The sequence below is a fragment of the Cydia pomonella genome, chromosome 1 (genome assembly GCF_033807575.1).
Source record: "Cydia pomonella isolate Wapato2018A chromosome 1, ilCydPomo1, whole genome shotgun sequence".
In the NCBI taxonomy this organism is placed as follows: Eukaryota; Metazoa; Arthropoda; class Insecta; order Lepidoptera; family Tortricidae; genus Cydia; species Cydia pomonella.
The window spans coordinates 37,797,715-37,824,563 of NC_084703.1; the positions used below are offsets into that span (position 1 = coordinate 37,797,715).

A 26,849-nucleotide genomic window follows, 5' to 3' on the forward strand; every position below is an offset into this window, starting at 1 on the left:
AGTTAAACACCATTTCAAATGCATGAACAAAGGCGCCAGGCTCAATTTGTGTTCACGAGACATTTGAGATTTTTGTTATCATAAAAAATAAATGTGTTTTTTTTTACTTACTAGTATATATATATATATATATATATATATATTTAGTTCGGTAATGCATAATTATATTGATGTACCTATACGTACTTAGTGTGCGGATGAAGTTGTATTGGTATACTAGCTGTTATCAGCGTCGAGGTAACAATGCTCGACACCTCATACCGCGGAATCGAAGCGACGATTCGAGTCGTATCAGAGTCATGTTTAATGGTAGAGCGCTGGTTTAGTGGCGACGGAGCCGCGGTACCGTTAGTAGAGGAGAGGTATCGTGGTAAGAGGCGACGGGTCGGGCGCTAGCTATCGTTCGCCGGCCACCAGTGCTGCTCGAACTGTTCCGCGGCTTGGTATAGCGCGGTTCTATATATCCACAAGTTTCAGTCGCGCCAATTCAACAATCTTGCCAGTTTGTTTACAGTGACGTGTGTGTAACTAATTTCTAAACGTACCTACTCTTATAGGTAGGAGGACTTATCGATCGACATCGACATAGTACAACCTAGTTGTACAAGTATGTAGTCCGTTTTGTAGCGGGAAATTCGGTATCGTGACTGTAGAGGACACGAAACTTGTATTATTAGCAAACACCTAACTAAATTGTGTTCAGTTATGTATGCGTTAACCGTAAGCTATGGGTATGTTACTTATTTATTATATTATTAAAGTTCTAAGCTAAGAACTCACATTATATTTTGTTTATTTATTCAGCCATGTTATATGGTAGTGAAATATGTATTGACTTTATGCCTTATATCAGTGATATAAAGTAAACTGTACAAAACATTATTTGACTTCGACTGTACATAAATGTCGCTTTACAGCAGAGAAGGGTCCTTATGCTTCATGTGCATGAGGACATATCCATCAAAAAAAGGGGCCTTATGCACATGGAGCATAACGACCCTTTTCTGTGGAAAGCCACATTAAAGTCTTATGTCCCTTAAAGTATATCAATTAGAGTTTACATCAGGCTGTGATTAATTGATCAACTGTAAGTAAATAAATAACTTGGCGATTACGTAAGTCGAATAGTACCTATCGATATGAAAAAGTTAGATTAACAATGAAACATTTTGAGGACCACGCGGGAAACCGACCGCTGCCGTTGGTGCCTAGCAACTTGTTCATATAAAATTGTGATTGATTTATCTACGGAATTATAAGTTGGGTTTTAAATTCTCCTTCATAAGTGTATGCCATGCGTCGAATATTATTATGCTCTATTGCGCAGGTGTATTAGAAATAGTAATCATGCTTAACCTATTTGGCCGAATACATAAATATGCCAAATTTAAACATGACGTGATTGTGGCAATTTACTAATTTCATGGTGTACATTACGGCGGTAATAGGGCGTGAAGTCGGCATTTAATTTGGTCTGTAATCGCATTGGCAATACCTCTGAAGAACATACTAGGTATATCACATTAATGGTTCCGTAGCTGAAGAATTCATACAGATTAATAGTAAATAGAAGGCAGTATACAGATTGACCTCCCTGTAGGTTTACCTATAGTCTAGTTTTGCCGCAGAGAAAACTTTAACGTAGTATTCTAGTGCAGCCAAAAAGTAGCCAAAAACGTATGACGTGATTAATAAACAACCCCTTAGGTACTTTACAGTTTTCCCGGTACATTTACTCGAAAACATCATCAATGTGTAATGTCATCGAATAGCACCCTGTTAAACACATTTTAGCAAAGGACCTGCTCGTAGTCAGTTTCTTTTTCCATAGGAATACTTTGGTCATACGTCCATGTAGCAAATAACTGAAAATTATGTTCCTTTTCTTTGGGGTGATAGTTATGACGTATAAAGGAAAGAGTATGCGTCTCACAGCCGTTTGATGTTGGTCTACGAATACTTCTTATCTGAGACGGTTGGTTAGAGGTTATTATGATAATCACTATATTCAGAGGTCTGGCAGCTGTCCGTCGGTAGAGACCAGGAAACCCAAGCCAAGCCTAAAATGCAAGTTTAGAGTTCTCTCTCAGTCTATAAGCTAATGTCTACTACAAAACCACCTTACCGACCGCCTTGAGTCAAGTGGTCCACCTAAATAATGTTCGCTTTGTTGCCCCAACATATTTTTTACATCGACACTTACGAGTAAAAAACAATAAGTGGCCAATTATGTGCCTACATCTAATCCAATCCATTATGATGTCATTACATATACTGATAAGATATTGGGCGTATTAATTTATGCAAATTTTTACACGGAATGACATAATTACATAATATATTCTTAAATAAGCCGACATGGTATGATTTTTTATTTCAATCTGGCTGGCGGTTACCTCTAATCTTACAGGAGTAGTGATAAACTGACGCAAGATTTATACTGAATTGTTAAAAATCTCAAATAAAATCCGCGCCAGCATTCATGATTTTGCGTACGACAGTCGTACTTCGCGAGAGTTCTGCATAGACGGACGAAGGATTGGAGCGTCCTCGCTCCAGAATAACTGTAACCATAGATTTCAGTGCTTTTAGTAATAAAGTTATGTAGCACATATATTATATATTATTCCTTTCCTTTCGAGTGAGTACTTATTTTAGTATAACATTGAGAGGAAAGGAGACAGGCCCCTTCTCCATACAAATGTGGTCCCCATTTTCCTCCATAAATATTAACATTATAGAAAATATTTTTATGCAATTTAATGTATTTAACTATGGGCTAACGAAGGGGTCGTTTGATTTTTTGATTATTATTAGGTTTCGGAGCACTCGCCTACTTTCGTCTCTATAAGTTATCATCATTAATATGGCGTTCACCTGTACATAATGTATGTCGTCACGGAACCTGTGATTTCTCTGCCTAATTAACTACATTCAAGTATCGTACAGTTTTTTAGACTATTAATTTGGTAAAATGTTTAACATAATTTAGGTTTTCATTAGATGCTCAGGGCTCGAAAAAAATACCTTCGTTCGTTCATATTCGTTCTTTCTTATCAGTTCGCCACGGCGGTTAAGTTTTATGCTGTTATACACTAAAGGGTTAACAGGAGCTCAATATTACTCAGGTCGATGATCTACCTACCGATGACCAATACCTACGTGCGATTTCGAGCTCCGCTACCGTGCCGGGCATTTTCCTCCGATGACGGCATCACGCAGAGGATGCTCGGCTATTATAACATCTCATCTCATCAGTAAAAGAGATGACCGTATGCTACCGGACGTTAAAGATAAACTTTATTTTGCCATTTATAGACAACTAATTAATAAAAAAAATATCTTTTCCTGTCTCTTATGCACAATAAAGTGTGTACATACATACAGCTGCTATATTGTATGTATGCTTAAACTTTGTATTCGTTCAGTCTTGGAATTAATGTCTGCCACGGATCTGAAGCTCTTTGACACCGCGACAACTTGCAAGTCAATGATTAAACTTTCATACAATTAATTAATTCAATCAATAAATTTAATAACTATATGGTCGCGGTTATTGTCTATAAAGACAAAATGTGAATATTGCCAGTCTTGTATGCTTTTTTTCTATAATCTTACCTATAAAATATACATCATGCATGTTTATCTCATCATCATGCATGTTTATCTCACAACCATCGCGGTATAATTGGTAAGGATGCGGGTCACGCGACAAAACTATTATGCCCGCGGTCTAGAGAGCAATGTGATTCCGGAGGCCTAATAAAACCGCCAATGTAGTGAACTTTAAGACGCTATTCAAATATCACAATTAAATTTGATTTAAATTTATGGGCTGTTATTGTCAGATGGAGGTGTTTAGTTGTCGGATAGCTTTATTGCCAGGATGTCTTGAACCCGTTTTAAGAGCACAATAGCTCGGTATATGCCACAATGCGTGACCTCGTCCATTGTAAACGGTGTATGCGTATATGATTTCTACTACACTGGCCAACTTAAGGAGTATCTTCTTCTTCAATCACTGAGCACTTCCGGGTCTTTGACTTGTTAATTCACCCGTTCTATTATTATTTTATCTTATAAATCTACTATTGTAAATCTTTATTATGTTGTATGCGTAATTTACATACACGTATTCATTGTACAGTCAGCATCATTCTGTAACAGCCTAACAAAAAGTGATGTCTTTAATATAGAACAACTAAGACTGTATAAGATATAGTTTTGAACGCGAATTTCAGATATTTATCTATTTTTGGAAAAGTTATCCAGAATATCAGATACTTTTGGCGCGTTGTTTCATCCGCTACTTTTGATGCTGACTGTACATGCGTAAATGCACAATCTTTTGGCATAAGCCTGTGCGAAAGAAAAAGAGTCGTGGAATGTAAGGGAACCCATACATTCTACGACTCTTCTCTTTCCGCACAGGCTATATTATGCTAAAAACCTAAAACTATTGCTGTATGCCTTCCCATTTTGGGAAAAGCTATCTTACAAATTTGTTTATCTCTTTCCTGGATATCCTTGAGTTGCTTGTGGAATTGAAAGCAGTACAGGTTCAGAGCTGATGTCTTATTTTTGAAGATGACTAATTAGGATTCACTTCCTTTTAAGCAAATGCCGACCGTGTAACTCAACCGAACTTAGTCAACTTCCTTTGAATTTCATTGATTAATGCAATGAACTGTGGTCACCGGCCCCATTAAAAGTATATCGACACCATTTGAGCATCTATAGTTTACTTAAAAAACGAAGGCTCTCAAAGGGGGAGCAGTATTCAGCGATATTATCATTTAAACTGACGCTTTATTAGTAGTGTTTTCGTCTTTGTCTGCTTCTCTTTTCTTTAATTTAGCATATATAGTTTTGGATACTCTACTTCTAGTCATATATCTAGTCATTATGGTTTTAAATAAAACATAATTAACAATATTCACTAATTATTTTGAATGTAGGTAGACATATTTTATCGGTTTAGTTACGTCACGAAACGGAGAAATGAGAAATAATACTCTAAAAAATATTTATCGTCAAACGTGTCACATATTGTTTTACAGTGCATAATATGCTGTTTTACCGCACTAGTGCTATAATTAGCACATTATATGTACTGTAACACGTTGTACGATATCTGTAGGTACAAATTCTTATTTTTCGCACTTGTATCGTAATGTACTATTAAAACCGTGTAAATTTCTAAGAAGCAAAATAAAACCAAATGTTATTGATTACGCTATGTACGATAATGAAACGATTGCCTGAGAATTTCGCCGCTACTCACCCTGAGAATTTTAAAACCACTAACATCACTCATCATCAAAACCAAAAACAAACTATCTGTAGACGTATTTATCGAATTGATAGTTGTGCAAAGGTGTGCCAAAATAATAAACAGTATGTCTACTAATATTTTAAATCAATCTTGGGATAAAATTCTCCGTAACTATCCCTGAGTAACGAATGTAGTAACGAATTCGTACTGAACTTAAAGAAGAATTTATAAGGACTGAGTAATATACGATTAAACTTTAACAGAAACCACCTTATCTTTATAAAAAAATTAAGTGGGTAAACGATGGAAACAAGTCAGTGAGAAGTCATAGAAATCATTCCTTGCTTCTTGCTTGACCCTAAATATAGGACCAAGTTTTTTAGGGGAGGATTCAAGTACGCAGCAACAAAAATTTGGAATGATCTCCCACCACTACTAAGGAGCCCTATGCCGTTGCTAAAATTCATGAAGCTGGTTAAAGCACATTTACTTAAAATACAGAAAGGAGATCGCCCCCCTAAGTAACTAATAAATATATATATATATATATATATATTTATATTTATTAGTTACTTAGGGGGGCGATCTCCTATATATATATATATATATATATATTATTTACATTCATTGTATTTGGTTCTTGAACACACACACACACACGCGCGCACACACACACACACACACACACACACACACACACACACACACACACACACACACACATATTCACATAAGCAACCGCGCCGATCGCATATAGTATAGGTACTGGGTTTTATGCATCCTTGGATATGTAACGACCGACCTGTCAAAAAAGGCACCCGTCTGAAAATCGTTGAGTATATGAAGTGACTGCATGCATTACAGAAAAAAACTACTATTTTTTTAAATTATTATTAAAAAAAACCCCCGACTGCACACGAAAAAGAGGAAAACAAGCCCCACAAGAATATAGTTTAATCAAATGCTAAAACAAAGCTTTGAAATACCGTTTAAACAATATAAAAGGCACTATGAAATGTGTTCGTAATCGATAGTTAAATAAATAAAAACTTATTCTAAATATTATCTATAATTTATAAATGTTGATGGTAAGTATCGCAGGCGGGGGCTTGGTTTTAGCATTTGATTAAACAATATTCTTGAGGGGTTTGTTTTCCTCTTTTGAGTGTGCAGTCGGGTTTTTTTTGTAATATTTTTTTTATAACTTTTTAGTTGTTTTTATTTAACGAAAATATTGTAGTTTATTATGTAAGTACCACGCCACAAAGCCAACAAAGAAACAGACATACATACATACATACTTACAAACACTCGAAAAACATTATCCTCCCTCCTTTGGCAGTCGGGTATAAAGGAAAAAAATAGAATTGTTATAAAAATATTTTTATCTGAATCAGAAGAGTTACTTTTATTACATTACCTTAACTCCATTGTGTTTTATTTTCAAAATATTTTTATAAAGAATCCGTGTTTTTACGGGACAGTAAATACACTTAAAGGTACATATTTTCATGCAATTCACCCTACAATTGTATTCCTTACTAATATAATGACAAATTAGAAATTCTTAACGACTACAAGTCTTAAATTGGGTTTATAGGATCTTAAATGTAAATCATAAAACCCGCTTTCTAAACAACAGGATCTATAAAGGCAATTGACGTGAGTGAATATCTATATACAAAGTACATTGCACGCATGCGCGACTATAGGAACAGTAGGAACGTGTAGAAGATTACATTGAATTGTTCTGTGCATCCCGCCGCTCGATTAGAGGCAGAAGTGAATGGTTGGTACGCCCACATCACAAGCTGCGGCTCGGCATCCGTCTCGCCGTGATTGATAAACCAATTGACATCATTGCCGTGGGAATATTTAATGTAAAAGATCGCTTTTTGCTTTATATTATAATACTCATTTGATTGAATAGATGCTCATTTACCTAATTAAGACAGCGCGCTTCTGGAGATGCAAGCGCTTTCAATCGCTTTACACCAGGCAGGCCGTACGCTATCTTGTGATATAATATTACCATCGTGATATAGAAAATAAGGGCATGAGGCATGAGATACATTTATACCAGCGTTATCCTTTATTACTTTAGGGGCTGGTAACGAGTAAATAAATAAAATAAATACTTGGGGGCAATCTGGGCACTGGGCGACGATATACATATATGTATATAGATAAATACATAGAAAACACCCATGACTCAGAAGCAAATATCTGTAATCTGTCAATAAAGAAGTATTTGGCGTGGTTAGGATTACAGGATTGCTTATTTGTTTGCCCAATGGTTTAATTCAAGAAATTATCAAATATTAACATTCATGAATTAAGTACCAGTTTAATGGGCCTAATTTTCTGTTCGATTTGATCCGTACAAAGACAGCCACCAGCAGCAGACAGATAATTGTGGTCTGGGATGCCTTACATTTCGTTTGCCTTAAACCTATAATTAATAATCGATAAAATCAAAAGCTTATATCAGTACTATCAGTACTTTGCATTAATCCCTTTGTGGACGACGTCGATAATATACATTTCCCGTCATATGTGTAATTAGATGGATCTATTAAAAAAATAGGTTGCAAATCATATATAATCATATTTAATAGGAATGTTAAACCACTGAAGAGTCAACAAAAATACGCCTAACAAAATAACAAGCAAAATCGTAGGATAATAACTATGCACGCGGTATTGCGTTTTTAATACGATACTATGCGCTTTAATTAAAAGCTTGCTGCTACAATGAATAGTTTTTTAACATGACTAGGTAATAGCTACAAATTGTCGATCGGTGTGCCGATAATCGGTCGATGTGGAGTGGCAGCGGCGCGCGGCCGGTGGGAGACCGCGGGTGATGTAAGATCGGCTCCGGTGGTGATGTCAGCTCGCCCACGCCTCGCCCCCGCGCCCCTGCCACTGACCCCGCGGCCCGCGAAGCCTTCCGCAAGCCTATTCGAAACATACTATCGCAAACAAAACGATAATATTATATCCACATCAACTAAGCGTGTTATATGTATAGGTGAAATAAAACTAGACTCAGACGGTGGTTGGGTAATCGATAAATTGATTGCAATTGAAACTGAAATTTTAGGAACATTCGTAGATTGAAAGACCAACAGAGCTACAAATTAAAGTAGAAGCTACGAATCATAAAGGTACCCATAAGTAGACCAGATCCAGGCTTTATTCCATTTCTCGCGTGCAGTGTACCGCTGTTCAAGTGTACAGCGCTTGCATAAGTATTTGTTCTATTTATATCAATTTTGTTGATAGGTTTTCATGTTTTTTTTTATGTGAACATGAAAACGCCTATAATCCCTGTATGGCTTAATATGGTAAGCTACTCTAGGTAGTATGTCAACCGCTAAGATTTAAATACTCGTATACAGATTATTTTACAGCCTTTAGGCAATTGTAGATGGCCTGAAGGGTAATGATAGGAGACGTGCTATCGCTACCTACATACTGCATTTACCTCTCTCCGATTGTAGCGGCTATCCGTTCGTGGAGCAAGAGGGGTAGAGACTAGAGGGCGCGTCTCTTTGTTTGCGCGAACACCTACGCATCATAATATATCCTACGCAACGACCTGATACTAGCAAAGTGAACATCAAAAGACCCGTGGCCTTATGATAATTTAATTTTCATCCGCATGCATTTCGAGTGGTCCGCATTGCTCGACAATCAATTGACATTGATGTGATTATTTACCAACTACTGCAAATAAGTCTGTTAACAATACTTCAGCTAGATCCAAGGTTATTGTAAAAAGTATTAAATACGTGTATCGCCGCCTGGTGTGTTTAAGTGTCGTATTAGCACCAGTCAACGACTTGGTGCAGCCATGCAGTCGGACGGTCGCTCGCCAACTGGACCGCGACTAGCAGTAGGTATAATATGACTATGATATGATTATTGACATAAATCAGGAAAACTAATACCAACACGTCTTAGCGTAAAACTATCAAAAGAGTAACACTAAAAAGATGATAACTATAGTATTTTGGATACGAGGCTGGTAATTCCTGACAGCTGCAGGCTGGAGGGAATTAAAGACCCGAGTTTGCAATATTCTTACCCCCGGAGTTACACACAATGTTTTTCATCACACTTGTGAAGAAAAAACTAAATTTTAAGCGAAATCTTATACCTTTAAACGAGCAATTCTTGTATATATATATATTACTATGATCTCGGAAACGGCTCTAACGATTTCGCTGAAATTTGGTATATGGGGGTTTTTGGGGGAATACAATCGATCTAGATTAGTATTATGTTTGGGAAAACGCGTGTTTTCGAGTTTTCATGCGTTATTCTTTCGACGCAGAATATGGTCGCTAATTTCACGTTGCCGGTCACTGTCCGTCTAGTCCAGCGGGTTAAGACGCGGACGGCTAGAAACGAGTGTTACGGGTTCGAATCTCGCCCGGTGACTAACTTTTGTTTTTTTTTATATGTTCAAGTTTATATACATTTTTATTGTTTTAGACAAGTTTAATTTAGTAAAAAAATGAGCAATGTAATAAGAGAAATTGTCAATAGATGGCGTTACTCTGTGACAAGTGCTGTAAGGTTGAAATCGATTGTAATTAATAATAATTGTCAGTTCACATTTTACTTTTTAAGTTTATGTAGATTAATCACCTATACACCACCATATTACAATAAATAGTTATAACCGAGCAAAGCTCGGTCGCCCAGGTACTAATTCTTAAATACGGTGACATATCAAACCAAAGAGAATATAACCACTACGTTTTAAGAGACGGGACTTTCTTACTGACCAGTGGAATCAATTTGGCATAAGTCTAGTGACACACGCACAATAGGACACACGTCAAACGTCAAAATTGAGTCAAGCAACGTGAGTGCCAACATAGCGAAACGAATAGTGCTGTACGCACGCATTCCAAGCATTTATCGATAAATTATCCGTGGTACCGCTCGGATGATACATAAGTTATCATTTTTATCGATAAAAAAAAACAAAAATAAAACAAATAACCTTATGTCAAAGTATTTTATTTACTAAATATTACAAACATTAACCTATTTTGCTGTGCCACCTTGCTCGGCCTTTTTTAAGAAGTCGGCAGTGTTATCTTCTCGCAAAGAAAATCCGTCATTTTGGCTACGACATTCGTTGCGTAGTAATAAAACGGAAACATTAATGCTAACTTCTCAGCGCAGTCGGCATAATGCTCAGGGCACAAATGTACTATTGCTAACCTTTTTTGTAGACGGCTTTTCTTTCTGTTGAAACAATTGGGTTGAAAGTGATCACCACAAACAAACTTGGTGTAATTTTTAAATTGGAATATAGGCCAGGTTCTCGTTCCCTATAATTTTCACCCACTGCCTGCAACTGATAAATAAATATGAAAGTAATCGATAGTTACTAAGAGCAGCACTAGTGTTACGAACAAAACAATTTTTAAAAGTTTTTAACGAATAAAGCATACAATCGTGTGTTCACGTTACACGGGATCTAATTTCTTGCTTACCGGTCAGGATCCAAAGGAAATCTCGCCATAAACTGCCTTTCTTTATTTTCACATCGGTAGGCACGAATTCCACAAATAACACAGGTTCTATAATGTTCTTTGGTGGCATTTTTGTAAATATGCACAATCCGTTTCTATAAATTATTTTTATATAATTATAACACAAATTAAGAACAAAAACACGAAGAAAAACTCAAAAACTAACAGTTATCTTTGAAGCTCCTGCAAACACAATATGACCACAGAGAAGATTAAAATGGCGACTATTAGATGAAGTAAGATGGATAAACTAAGAGAATGAGATGGCATTATCCACCATTAGTTTTAGGCAAAATCCCATACAAATTGTTTTGTGTTCCTACTTGCGCCAGGCTGTATCAAACATTCGTCCGCCATTTTGTATTTTCTTGACAGGTTAGGTATCGAATTCAGCCACGATTGAAAATTATGTAAAAATATTTTAAACGGCTGTTAAATTAATCAAATAAGATCATTTTAAACATAAACAAAAATATTAAATTTTAAACGTCATTAAGTCATGGTTCGTATGAATTAGTGACAGAATTAAAAAGTTATAGCTTTTTTTTTCATAATACATAACTCCCGCGGGAACAATATAGGCCTTTGTCCTTTAGTATACCTGCATGAAATAAGATCTTTTTCGAGCAAGTGTGATGAAAATAAGTGATTCTATACTGATCTTATAACTGAACACAATTTATTATTTGTTGTGCATTTATTTATAGTATATTACGGTTACCGATGAAGACGATTTAGATAAGATTAAAAATTATTGTTACAACATAACGTCAGAGCCCCTAGTGTAAATTTATTCGATAGCGAAACGTGACGTACCCGTTTGCGTTAAGTGTCATTTTGTATGGGATTTTGAGTTTCCAAAACGTCCCGCTTAGCGCGCTGTTTCTAAATCCCATACAAAATGAGACTTAACCCAAACGCGTACGTCACGTTTCGCTATCGAATAAATTTACACTAGGGGTACGGGTGTCAAGCAAAGCTCACTAATTACTTAAAAAATAATTAAACATAAATCAATCTTATTTTACATAATAAGGTTGATTATTGTTTTATTATTTTTTAGTAATTAGTGAGTATTGGTTGTCACCTGACGAATATACAGTTGAATACAATGGGACAATACTATACATACAAGACCTTTACGAAATTACATTTTTATTGACAGCCTTGTGGATAAAATAAAATGAATTGAGTTAAATATTTACATTATGTGTTGTTTTTGTACCAGCAGAACATTGGTAGGTTCATTAATATTTTAATTTAAGTACGAGTATAATTAGGTTGCTAACATTTTCCACAGTGCGATAGCGAACTTATACATTTATGGAACATCTATCCGTATGCATGTACATTAACATGGGTTAAGGGAGGACATTAGTGGCAGTAATGTATTTATTAAAACTGTAACTGTTGTTATACCTACTAATACATAAACCAGCCCGCCAAGCGAATTATTTTTTATTCTTAGGCAAATGATGGACGATCAATACCTATAAATTGTATTACTAATGTCTTATGCGTATTCAGATTGTAATAACAGAGTATGGATTTGATCTGGATTGGTTATGGATATAATCTTCAACCAGAAATGTGATGTTAGATAATGTCACTATTGAAATATGTTGATGCCCTCTCTACCTGGCCTATATTACGATCAACTTTGATTGTCTGACCTTTGTCTCTATATTTATCGCGTCAGTACGTAACGCATCGCGACTACAAAAGAAATGAGCTTTACCATACTAGCTAGTACCATTAGCTAGTATGGTAAAGCTAATTTCTTAAGTAGCTAGCTAGTTTACATACGTACGAAATGCGTTGCATGCTGCTGTGATGAACAGTTAATTATGTATATCACGAATCATCTTTATTGAATGACTATTACGGTCTTAATATAATACGCATCGTTCTCACCTACGCTTAAAGTCGAGTACTGTACGTCCTTTTCTGTCTATATTATATTCCAAAAGCAAAAAATCAGGCATGGGTTAACTTAAGGAATATTTGATTGATCTGTAAATGCTTCGAGATTTATTAATTGGTATTCCATCAACTTCCCGTCAAGGATAGAATCTTGTAACAAAAAAGTGTGCAAATCCTTTTGAGTAGGTAATTCACCCACGTTTCGATGACTAGTGAGACTACAACACGATGACAAACTTGAAACTTTTAGGTGTCTTGTGTTACAAAAGGTCATTTTTTGTAAAGGCTTCTAGTAATGTAGTATCAACTATTAACCGGACGTTATGATTTAACGAGTGTAGCATGCAAGGGTGATTATTGCAAATTTGATCTACTACTTTGTGCGTCACCGTTCCGTAGAGTTAGTTATCTTTAACAAATTTGAATAAATCTGTATGGGTCTTTTCTTTATTAAAAACGCTTTCCCTAACTCATATTTTATCCGTAAGGCTGTATTCATAAATTTTATCGATTACTAGTGACCGTCCCATCGCGAATGGATAAAACGCTGTGTCAAACATTAAACTATCAAGTGCTGTGTAACACGATAAATATGGATTCAAACATACACTAAGTGCAGTTAAACTGTGTCCGAAGATGGATGGTGGTATTTTGAGTACCCCGCGAAACAGATTCCAAACACAACTGAAGAATGCTGCGAGTGCTTTGTGCTCTAGGAAGCACAGGAGAAGCGAAGACATGTCAGCCGCGGTGTTTAGTTCCGCTCGCCCTCACACTTATCCTCGGGCGACATCGACCAAACGGTCCACCTTATCGTGCGGAATAGAGCCCCATGTTTGCGAACAGCAGACCATCGCGTTAGAGACTAGTGAACCGTTCATAGCTGACGTCATTCATGTCTATGCTACGAAATCTAATGGAGTCTTTAAAGGAACTTTGGCAAGGTAAGATTTATTTTATTTAATCCACAGGAGCAAATTAAATGTACTTTTTTTTGTAATGACCAGTTGAATTATCGGTGCAACATATTATAACTTATTTATTACAAACACAAGTATGTTCACGCTATCAATTTCCATATATTAAAAAAAATACACAAGATGTGGAGTACAAAGGTGTAGTTCTTATTACGTTTTAATTGTACGCGTGTAGCATGTGAAGACGGAATTTTTAGATTTAAAATGATTGGCAGAATGCAGTGAAGCGGAGCTTTAAAAATCGACTTAATATTAAGGACGCAATAATAATAATAAAAGTGGAGTTCAGTAGAAATTACAAACCTCTTTTAAACAAATTATATAATTATGGAATCACATATAACGCGTATAATTAATTAAAATCTTTTTTATCCAATAGAACACAAATTGTTAAGCTAACCGCAAACGGTCAACGATACGATTCTGACGTTGGAATGGAACTGTCGACGTTGGCATCCCTTAAGGCTCAGCACTTGGAAAAACCTTATTTCCACTTTTTATAAAGGACCTTCCGTCCGCCATTAGCACAGGCCTATCTGTGCTGTTCGCTGACGATACTACAGTTATTGCTAGTGCCCAGACGTATGAAGAACTCAGTGCAAAGGTTAATGAGACGTGTGTGCAGCTGCAGCAGTGGTTCTCTTCAAATGGATTGCTTTTGAATATAACAAAGTCTAACTCTTCAAGTGGCAGTTGTAACAATCAAATTTGAAATTTAAATGACATAATCGGTTGGGAGTCGACGGCCTACCACTCTAAGGGATAAGATAATGCTTTTCTCAGGACGTCACGTTGAAGTGCCTCTTTGTTTTGCAAATATCCCAATGACAATTTGTAATGAAAATCGGTTTCTAGGGTTGATGATAGATTCCCACTTAAATTGGAAAAGTCACGTGGATAAACTCTGTGCTAGATTAAGTAGTGCCGTTTTTGCACTGCGGAAACCAAAACCCCTTATATCTCGGTACGCCTTAAGATCCGTGTACTATGCGCATTTCCACTCATTAATATCTTACGAGACAATAATACGGGACAAAAACGAGCACTAAGTATCCTAGCCGGAGTGAATGCTAGACACTCGTGTAGGTCATCGCATTATGACGCAGACGATCTGTTTGTAGAACATCGCATTATGACGCAGTTTGCCTTATATTTTTTTGAAATCATTATGTTCGTTAGAAACAATATACCAGCATATCTCTCAAAAAACCCTCGTGTGATAAGACCTACTTATTATGAAAAACTTCCAGCCGACAACATAAGAAGTGAACTGTGTGATCAGACATTCAAACGCCGATTGAGAGATTTTTTGTTGGATAGACCGTTGTATTCTGTTAGTGAAATTATGAACGATGTATATATTTAGACGATCCTCTAAAGGAGATACTATCTTGACATTATTTTAAAATGTAATTATTTAATTTTTGAATTGATATTTTTTGGTTTATGTTTTTGTATATCTGTTTTGACGATCATAATATATGAATTCATGTAGATTGGCATGCCTGCAATTTATAATGTAATCTGTATAATGAAATTAATAAATCTAAATCAAATAATGTAAACAAATATGATAGAATTTGTTAGAATTTGGCAAAACCTTAACATTTTACGAAGGTGTTTTTCACTGAAATATAATTATTTATTAAATGAAACTAAATTAAAACGACAACCATCCAACTCATCTGAAATATTAATAATTGACTTTGACTAAAAAATTATATACCAAATAAAAATGTTTAGCATATGTGGCTTTCCATCATAGTAGGGTCCTTATGATTCATGTGAATAAGGACCTTTTCATCAGAAAAACATATAAACTGTTGATAAGATCAGAGGTTTCCCTAAAAGTGTGTGATTACGAAGTAATGAAGGTAAATTGGTGCTGTTAATGTTATTCGCCGTTTCTATTGAACTCTACTTTAGAGTCACTGTCCGATCACGGCCCTCCTGCAGCTCAGCCCTCGGCCTTGCACTGAGGTCAAAGCAGGTCTTTGAAGGCCGGAATCGTTCACTCATGCTACCCGATGGAACATATTTCATAGCATAAAGCAAACGTCATGTTTCTGCAAATAATACACATCTTTCAGTCGTAATGGACACCAATTTTAAATACATTTCATATCATAACGAGTGTTCTTGAAGCCATATAATTACCATATCACCGTCACCGTTACACATGGGATCACCGTCCGATCCCATAATCGTGATAGGCGAAATGAAAATGCATAGGTTTTGCTGTCTATTTGTCATCATTATCTTATTCTATGGCTGCGAAGGGCATGGCACCTTACTAATATGCGATTAGTTATGACAATTGATCTGAAATAAAGACAATAATGTAATTAGTTAATCAAAAGTCTGTCAAATCTAAAATGCCATTGATAATAGTTTGTCAGTAGATCATTTTATTATGATTACTAGGAAAAGACAAATTTTAACCGAAGTTTGCTAACGCGTTGGGTTACGAGTACAGCAACGAATGGGATGATATGCATCTGTAAAACGTTTAATGGCGGAAACCTTAGTTAAGTGGGGAAAGTAAGTGCAGAAATGTATGGAGCAGTTTGCACTCTTGTCCTAGGCGACGTCACTTGGCACAATTGGTCTCTGGGTCATACTTAGCTGACCGAATGCCCTATCTAAGACATTGTTAACTCTTGCTACTCCCAAAAATGTATGGAGAAAAGACGTCTCTCGTGGTGCAGTTCGCGACCTACATCTACCTGTATACATATTTATAAGGTTAAGTTTATTTTCATTTTATAAATTGAGGACGAAGAATTCATTTACGAATAAACCTTTACCTTTTCATAAAAAAAATGGGTTTTAGCACGAATAATGAAAATTATATATATCTACCTTTTGCCCGCAACTTCGTCTTTGTGGGATGCTGATGATGATTGATAAAACTATGCTATGACCTTCCTTATCTATCTCATGCCAAATTTTATCTAAATCGGTTCAGCGGTTTCAGCGTGAAGAGATAACAGATTGACAAACAGAGTTACTATTGCCCTTGTAATATTAGTAGTCATTATAATTTTTGTGTATAAATTATTATTATTTGTATGAAAAGGTCAAACGATTATTTCATAAATGAATTCCTGTTCCCAGATTTTTATACCAATCTTGCTCTTATAGCTTTAAGATGTAGAAATAGAGCTAGAACTGGATCGCCGGAACCGACTTTCCCCCACTCTTTTTGGGTGTTAGCCAAGTGTTAATCTCGTCAAGAACAAACGTGCCAAGTGACATCGCAAGAGACAAAAGTGCATACTCACTGCACTTACTTCCTCTACTAGGTCTATAATTTGATCTAATGCCCCTTTAAAAAAAATATCTATAAATAGTATAATATTTTACGAGAACAACAACGAAGGAAATACTAAAAGGCATGCTCCTGCGCCGTTTCGGTCAACAGCACAGCACATATGACATCACGCTCGCGTCGATTTGTTTACCGGCCGGGGTAGAGGTGATCGAGTAATTGATTACGCCGCTATGCCAATTGTTGATTCAATTTTGCTATTTGCAGGCCATTGTCCGTTTCACCAAAGTACCTACCCTATTAATCTTTATATCTAGGACCGATTGAGTCATGGTATACAAAACAAAAACAATTCACAAATACATATAACTCTCGTGGAAATTGTGAATGACTAGATGGGTCAATATTTTTACAAGATAAGAGTCGCTATCTATCTACTAATGTCAAGACAAACGCAGTATTGCTTAATTATCCAGCTAAAGTAAATATAGATACTATCGTGGGCCGCATTTACAGCGTTTTGAAATAATGAAAACGAATAGAATCGTCATATAATCGATACCTAGCTACATCTAGATTTTATCCCAAAGTGTACTTACCTGTACCCCTAGTGTAATTTTAGTCGATAGCGAAACGTGACGTACGCGTTTGCGTTAAGTCTCATTTTGTATGGGTTTTTGAACAGCGCGCCAAGCGGGACGTTTTGGAAAGTCAAAAATCTCATACAAAATGACACTTAACGCAAACGCGTACGTCACGTTTCGCTGTCGAAAATATTTACACTAGGGGTACTGATTAAGTCATGTAATAAGAGCTGACGTTCAGTTTTTTGTGGGTGTGGTTTTCTGTGGGATCCCGTTTTAGTAGTATACGTGTTAATGTTTTTTTGGTTCGTGTATTTTACTCCCGCCTGCGGCTGTCGCGAATATATAGACTCTCGTACAATATTTCACTTACCCCCCCTCGTTGCACAATGTACTATTAATATTAATGCTAAAAGTAGTCTTCTCTTCTAAAATACCTAAGTATTTATGGTGATTTGTTATGTTATTGAGGTTTGTCGAATTATACATCCTCACATTACATAAACGTTTCTTATGGCTATTACGGTTATTATTTTTATTTACCGTGATCATGGCTTCAGGTTAAAAACTTAGATTGCGTTATACAGTTTTAAAACCGGATTGGAGAATAATGTCAAACATTTTTAGATTGACAACATCGTTAAAAATTAAAGTACAAGCAGTCCAATGAATGTATGTATGTATGTTAGTATAAACTGTTTATTGTACATAATACAAAATATAAATATGGCACAGGATAAGCAGTACAAAGGCGAACTTATCCCCCCTATCCCTTCCCCCTAACCCCTTCCCCTTCTTTATCCCTTTAAGGGAGGTGTATGTTCTTTATTATTTTACATACATCTCATTTCTCCAATAACTGTCAACGGGATGAGCTTCTACAATATAGGAGGGATTTAATGAAGGGATATTTTCTGTCGGGTCAGAGGTGTAAGGTTAAATCCGGTGTAGCTTTATTTGACGTTCATAAGTGCGTTGTAAAATAAACTATATTTATCTAACGCTAAATTCATCGTATAAAAGGAAATCTTACATTTATTTTTATAAGAGGGTGTACTAAAAATATTGGAGCACAATCGTGATACAAGGTGCACGGACCAGGTATAAGCACCGGGTCAATAACATGAAATGACGTCAGAGTCAAAAGCTTACATATCGTCACGCGCTGATGACTCGTTCGAATGCCCAACATTGTCCAGCAGAAAGGTGTAGAACCAAGCTATAAAACAGAAAACAGGAATTCTAAATAAAAATAATTAATAATAGTTACTGCGAAAAAAATATATCTTTCATCACACTTGCTCGAAAAAGATCTTATTTCATGCAGGTGTGCTGAAGGACAAACGCCTATTTTGTTCCCGCGAAAGTTATGGATTGTGAAAAAAAAGCTATAACTCCCTAGGGAGTCATAGTTTTTTATTTATTTATGTCACTTATTTAGTGTTGTTAAAAGACTAGTCTTGAAGACTTTGAAACCTTAAAGACTCGCAAACCTTGAAGGTTCAAGCTTTGAAGACTTAAGCGTTGAAGGTTTGAGCTCAAAAACGGTTCAGAACCTTAACGAGTGTTTTTTTTTAAAGAATATTATGAACCTAACTACGTTGCTACTTTGTAGTCATGTCTGGGTGTAGTGATTAACAGATCGCAAAAACGGTTATGTCACTCATAAAATTGATCTTCAGTCGAAATAAATCTTTAACTTTACGTTTAGAGGTATTGCTTACCCATTCTAATTGATATTTTACAAACAAAAATGCGATAAAGTCCAAATATATTTTTTCTTTTTTCCCCTATTTCACAAAAATTTATAAAATATTTTTTTTAATTCTAATGACCTCAGGATTACGCTGTTAAAATCGCTCGGGGTCCTCACGGGCAACCTGTATAACTATCAAATATGGCATAGATTGATCTAATTTGTTAGAAGCTTTTAAGACTCAAATGCTCCAAACCTTATAGACTTAAACCTTCAAAGCTTAGGAGGCTTTAAAGCTTGAAGCCTAAAGACTCGAGGTTTCTGTGATCGTAAGAAGCAACGCGAACTTATTAATTTGAGGCTTATACGGTCGAGGCTTTAAGGTTCAACACTTCTAGACTCAGCAGTCGCGACTCGAGCCTTGTAGTTTACGCCTCGAAGCTTAAATTCACAACACTACACAAACCAAGTAGCATAAATGAGTTTTACTTTTAAAATACTGACGAATTGAATATTTTTGTTTATGTTTAAAATTAATTAATTTGATTAATTTAACAGCCGTATAAAATATTTTTACATAATTTTCAATCGTGGCTGAATGCCGAATAGGTCTGTGCCTTCGATGCCTCATCTGCCAAGAAATTACAAAATGGCGGACGAATGTTTGATATGTCACCGTATTTAAGAATTATTACGCTTAAAAATAGGTTTTTTCTTCCCAAGTGTGGTGAAAAACATTGTGTGAAACTCCGGGGCTAAGAATATTGCAAACTCTGGTCTTTAATTTCCTCCAGGTTCCGGCTGTCGGGAATTACCACCCTCGTAACCAAAATTTCACTTACCCCCCTCGTTACACAATGTACTATTTATAACGTACTTATTTGTTACCGACTGTACTTAATGCAGTACTAAGAAGTGGATCCGTCAAAACTAATTAGTCGAGTTTTATGTCTCCATCTCAAGGGGTTTAATTTACTACTAGACACCGAAGCGTTCCACTGTCTATCTTCAGGGTTCATCCTCAGATTAGCTCGCTGGAACCAAATAATTTTATTGCAATGTATTTTGTACGAAACATACTTGCAAATCGATATGGCTATTAGTTAGCTTGATTATTGTTTTGTAATTTGAATAGAATTTTAGTAATATTTTTTAACCATAATAGATCTAACCCCGAAATGTTATCATCGCATTCAAAGACAGGCAGTCAGGCAGTTTATTTTAAATTGTATATTATTTTACAGTACATATGGTGCTACTTTACTGCACTAGTGCGAAAATTAGCATATTACGTTACTGTGTCGAACATTTAAAGGGCCATATGTACTGTAAAACGTTGTACGATACATGTGCGAATAAGTAATTCCCAACTTGTGTGAATTTAAAACACTCCATTCGGTCGTGTTTTAATAAATCGCCACTCGTTTCGAATTTCCTATTTTTCGCACTTGTATCGTAATGTACTATAATTTTGCTGTATACAACATCCTTTACACAAAAACTCAGTAACACATACACGGAAAGTAGTCATTACTAACTATGTTATTAAATGTTATGATGTAGATTTACTACATTTGAGCTATTTCCCTAAGCTACTACTTTTGATACTGACTGTAGTCGAGTTTAAGTTCCTGAAACACAAAACGAATACGTATTATTTATTAAAAAAAGAAAACAATACCTACTTAAAAGAGTGACTAGACGTAGCCAGCAGAAGGCGTTCTTTCAAACGACCTTTGATTATTTACGTGCACCTTATACTTGCGCTTGTATATGAGCTCATACCCTACTTGCCTAAGCATTTATTTTCTCTCTATTTTTCATTTTTCTGATTTGAATGTTTTTGTACTGATACACAGTTTAATAAAGGTATAGCCGGTAGAGGTAGTAATTTAATAAAACTAATTAGTCATTCAGATGAAAAGTAAAATCATACTTGTTGATCACAACATGTGGTGGTTCGTGATGTTAGCGGGGCATAGCGAGGTAAACAATCACGACTTGACGTTTTACATAATTATTGTTGCTACACACGTGTATTTCTACTAACAGATTCGTTACATGTGTAATAGCAAACTAACAAAATAGACAATGCAATGATGCTGTAGACATAGGAACTACCATAACATACAACACATATCGATTAGGGTATTTCTAAATAATAACCTACGTACAAAGTCTCATTTTAAACGCCATAGTATTAACACTATTAACGGAGAAATTAACGATTTACGATTTAATACTTCGGAACAGCCTGTTTGTAAATACACAGTAATTAAAGAGCATGTCATGTCACTAGTATCACTTTAATCATATCGACATTGTGAACGACTAATACAGAATGCTCCTATTTATTGATGATTGATATGAATTTATTTAACTTTTAAAATATATTTTTTTCAATGTTTATCTAATTCAATAATTTACCATATTAGAACATCCCTGAGAAGGAACTTCACTCGGGATCTCGGTCAATGTGCAGAGTGTAGAGACACGTTTATATGTATATACCTGGATCGATCGATTTAGCAAATCATGAACATAACATGATTATATATTATTGGAACATATACCTACTTAAAGTATTTTTAAATCGAATTGTATTAAAATTGATATAACAGTCAGCAGGGCTTTCATGGTTTAAGATATACTTATCCCACCAAAAACATTTTCATGTAAAATGTTGCCACGAAGAAACCATAAAGCTCTATTTTATTCTATTGGACAAAATTATCAGATCTTGTGGAGCAAAGCTTCCAACTCTACAAGTCCTAACTTTACAAATTCTACGTCTTAGTAAAAATATGTGGCTTGTACACTCCAAGTACAGGGAAACTACTGCAGAATATGTAAACAATAAAATAAAAAATTAAGTTAAATTTGTACGGAACCCTCGGTGGGCGAGTCCGACTCGCACTTGTCGGCTTTCTTTATATTAGATAAACTATATATTTCATATCAACATCATCTACGAAGTTGAGTTTGCAATGTTAGGTTAGGTTAGTTTCAAGCTCAGCTCGAAATAAATCATTTCTATGCAAGAAACAAACGTGCGTCCATACTATTTCCTATGGACATCACTTCATAATTAAAAAAAAAGAAACAAGACTATAGTACTAAGCTTATCAATCGCACACGTCCGCACGAACTCTGGTACATAGTATAACACGAATCGAATACATGCCGTCGTGTATTTATAATAAACACTAGAGAGAAACAAATGACTATCCCTCTCGCTCGCACACCATGATGTCATGGTGTATTTTTATAAATGCTCGCCTGAGTTGCACGTTTTGAGTCCTACTATCGGTATCAGCTTTACAGTTAATGCTGTTTTGTTGTTTTACAATTCCTCGCGCATAATTAAGGTCAACGATTCCCATTTTAATGCTCCCTGAAAATAATATGGCGTCTCACTTTGCGTGGCATTGATAATCTTCGTCAACGTAATTTAGTAGTAGAATTATTATCAAATTATAATTACTTATGCCACGAGTATTTCCAACTATCCAGTGTTCGGCCTAAGTTATTTACAATTAAAATGTATCACGAATAATTTTTATCATAAGTCCACTCATAATCGTCAAAACCTGACATCAATATTATCTAAAATTTTTGGTAAGTTTATATCAAACTATACTGCATAACAACTAATAATTAAAATCGGTCGAGTGTTTCAAACGTTTAGATAAAATCTCAAAACTTACTCTTTGCCACGATTAATATGAATAGTATTTTTTTGTTTTAACAAGGGAAATAAGTTGTGGTTTACGCTACGCCTCGGGCTTATACATATTGAAATACGAGTATGCGAAATATTCCAATATATGAATTAAACTAGAGGTAGAAACTAAGAGCGTGACGAAAAACGAATTAGACTTATTAAGAGAGAGACAAGCTACAGACTTTGACCAAAGAAGATCATGACAAAAAACAAACAAGATGAATAAAGAACGAGTGAGGAACACAGATTAATAAACGAAAGACGAATGAGACGAGCGATGCCGTACCGAAGTCGTCAAGCGAACCCCATTTCGTTTTTTCGTTTTTTGCTTTAAAATCATATTTACGATCAAAATAGGTCATGATAGCTGATAAATGGTAAACTGCAATAATACTGGACGAAACAGTAATAGTAAACTTTATATGTTCCAACATCGAGCTAGAAATTAGGCTTTTATATCATATAGTATTATTCCAGGCTTACCAACGTAACGGCTGGCTAACCATTTTATCTAGTCTTTAGGTAATTGTAATATTAGTTATAATGAAAGTTACTGAAAGCCCGTCAGAAATACACTTTTGGCACGCAGAGTTGTCTATCGTATGTCACAACAAACGTGATAAGCGAAAGAACATATGTTTTAACATAAAATGAGTTGATTAAAACCTGTGACGAAGGGTAAAACTTTTATACTTGAAAGCATCATACGTATCCCCAGGAAGAGGATCACGAAGTGGGCTATCAAAACATAATGAAAGATACATTTTTTCATCGAATTCGTAACGAAACAACGACGAAGAAAATTAACCGAATAATATAAAATACACCGATAATTCTGACTATTTTCAGTAAAGCAAAAGTCAAGTGTGTTTAACATTAAAAATGAAAAGATTCCGCACATAGGTAACTAATAATTAAAGTAATATAGGTATTATAGTAAACATTTTTAAGGAATAACCTTTATTTTGTTGAGCTCATTATTTGACAGGTCCTCAGTAGTTGCGAACGCTAAGCGGCGCTGCCATCGTGCACGCCAATTGGTGCCCGTATTTTAGTTGAAAAATAAGTGTCGTACAGTAAAGTTTTTTTACAATACCTGTATATCCCTGAGCTTAAATTAAGTAACTTTCTCAAAGACACTGGTATTCGAATTAACTCCATTTCGGAGATAATCAATATTTAATTTTTATCTTATAAGGCCCTTACGAGCGTGTACTCTTGCCTTAGGGCCTGTTTACATATTGATTAGTGTTTAGTATGAGAGAAAACATTTGCTACTAAACGTAAATACTATCTCGGACGATTGATGTTTGAAATGACATTGATATGTCACAGTTTTCAATTGTTTGGTTGAGTTAAATGTAATGCCCGGGTTACAACAACGCTATATGCAACATTTAATTACTTTTTATAAAAATAAAAATTATTTAAAAAATTGATTAAAGTTTTTACTTTGAAAATTAACTATTCCATTTAGTTTCCCTAAACGTTCTTACCGATACCCCGAAGTTAACGGAATTCAATAAAAACACGGTGTATATGAGTAAAGTATACGAGTGATTATTTTCTGCTTACTTGGCTAATTTGTTTATATATATTTTGGGCTTTAAATTATTAAATTATAACGAATGTTTCTATATCGTTGGAAAATTATAAAATACAGGACCATAAAGGAATGCGGAGCGCAACTAAATACTTTCCGTCCAAAGCAATTCAGATCGCTAGCCAGATCAAACATTTATGTCTAAGCTTATCAAAGATTTCTGTGTAAGTTTTACCATAAAATTAAACTGTTTTAGATTTTTTATACTCGGCATATATTTTTAGTAGTCGAAAAATATGATATAACATACGTTTGATCATCCATGAAAAATATATTCATATCAAATTGCAAAGAATCTTGTAAAGGTTTCCTAAACATGTTATGAAACTCTTATATTGTCTTACCAAATATTTGAGGGTTTATGCATTTTTATGTTTTTGTTTTGTATTGACACACTTTTTACTCTTTGGCCACTAGACTTGCTAGTTTTTTTCTAAATCTTAAGAAACAAACAGTCGATTACAAACAAGTTTACAAAATATTTCTTAAATCAAGACCTGGAGTTTCCTTATTTTATATACATTGCAGTCTATAAAACGCTCGTTGGCAGTTACTATAAAAAACTCATATATCATTAAATGTCATGTCATGTTATATCTCCTAATGTTTGCAGTACATTGCTGCTCGGTAAATTTTCAAAAATTAATTACGGGAACATTAGTGTGTAACTTAAAAACTTCCTAATTAATGATTTTATGGATATTTTCCATATCTGGTTTAATTTATCGCCCTTAACCTGCGGTTAAAATTAAAATTCGCTATCTTTCTGATCAAAGTAAAAGTTGAATTATGCTTTTCATTGAAAGTTCGCAAAACTGTTTTTTCCTATTTTTTTCATCGTCACATTTATTAAGTCAGGTGATACGCTGGAAAATCACAAACTGGGCAGTGCAAGCAGAAATAATCATTCGCTCAACTAGTGCAATTTATCCTTAGACAATATTAATGTAAAAAAACTGAATAATAAATTGTACCAGTTGGGTGATGTGTTAGACACCGTTCTAAAAGTTTATTCATTGGTTGGTATGCTTTGTCCATAGAATCCTCTATAATAGATTTGATACCTATTATAAATCAAAGGAGTTTTCCTACACAATTACATCCTTCAAGGAAAACATGACATTAAAAAATAGACAGAAAACACCCTGGATGTATACATTTTTTGCTCGAAGAGTTTGATTAATATTAAGTTAAACGGAATGATCTCCTAGGTCAGAGATCCGTCTCAGGATGTTATGACATGCTAACCCTAATTAACCATCTTTGTTCGATTTGAATTACTGCCAGGCCGTGATCTCATCCGTCGGTCAACGTCGTTTGAACTTGCTTGGTACAAGTCATCCTTCACTAAATCATCTTCTCGGAATGCCCTTAGGCATTGAACGAATGTGTATTTACTAACATCCTTCCCCATTTGTCAAATCGGAAACGAGAATGAGTAAGTACTCTCTGATGATGACATCCTACACCTTATAAAACGAAAGTCCCCCGCCGCGTCTGTCTGTCTGTTTGTATGTGCGCGATAAACACAAAATTCTGAACGGATTTTCTTCCGGTTTTCACTTATGAAGAGCGATTCCTAAGGAAACGATTCTAAAGTTAGTGGATTGTCTCTCTTTCATTGGTCTCCAAAAAGTCTGCGATGGTATATGATGTACGTACAAATTTCTTCTATAAAGAAAAGTAGCTACTGTATGTAATTGCATGGTTTCTATAGTAATCTATATTGTATTTTTTCTTATTTAATGCATGTTAATTATAAGATGTAATGTTTTGAAAAGATGTGTCCCGCCGAGTTTCTTACCGGTCCAATTGGGATACCCTCCTCCAATTTCAAATATTCTCGAGTCAGAGGTGTATGTAGGGTTAGAGCCGGTGTAGCTTTACATATTTGATATTCATAAGCGCATTGTAATATGCCTACTTTAATAATAAATAGTAGCTTATGTGACTGCTACATAATAAAAGGCAAATATACACCAGTGTGGGTTTAAGAAACGAACGAAGTGAGTTTCTTAAAATGATCACACTAGTGTTTTAATGCCTAATTATGTACAGTTACATACACTATTTTATCTACACACATATTATAAACTTTCTATGATATATTCACTAACCCAAATTACAGCGAACGTTGAGCATCTTTGCTCTCTTGGCGGAACTCGCGGATATGTGGTGACGTCACCGAAATATTTTTATCGCTCATTTTACACGCACCTTTTGCAATTGTTACTTTAA

At 35.2% G+C, this 26,849-nt stretch overlaps 1 protein-coding gene across 8 annotated transcripts in view; it reads left to right on the forward strand.

Annotated features, from left to right (window-relative positions):
* Window positions 1–26,849, forward strand: part of LOC133522215 (uncharacterized) — a 79,955-nt gene that overhangs the window by 12,947 nt on the left and 40,159 nt on the right. The window contains exons 1-3 of one of the 8 annotated variants that reach the window (XM_061857491.1): window positions 375–520; window positions 11,999–12,071; window positions 13,275–13,700. The exons of 2 other annotated variants lie outside the window; for them this stretch is intronic. In XM_061857491.1, the coding sequence (XP_061713475.1) occupies window positions 13,393–13,700 (308 nt within the window). In that variant the 5' untranslated portion in view covers window positions 375–520; window positions 11,999–12,071; window positions 13,275–13,392. Of the gene's footprint in view, window positions 1–372; window positions 732–11,998; window positions 12,072–13,274; window positions 13,701–26,849 lie in introns of those variants that run through there. 5 more of the 8 variants (XM_061857473.1, XM_061857482.1, XM_061857465.1 and 2 more) reach the window with 5 other exon arrangements.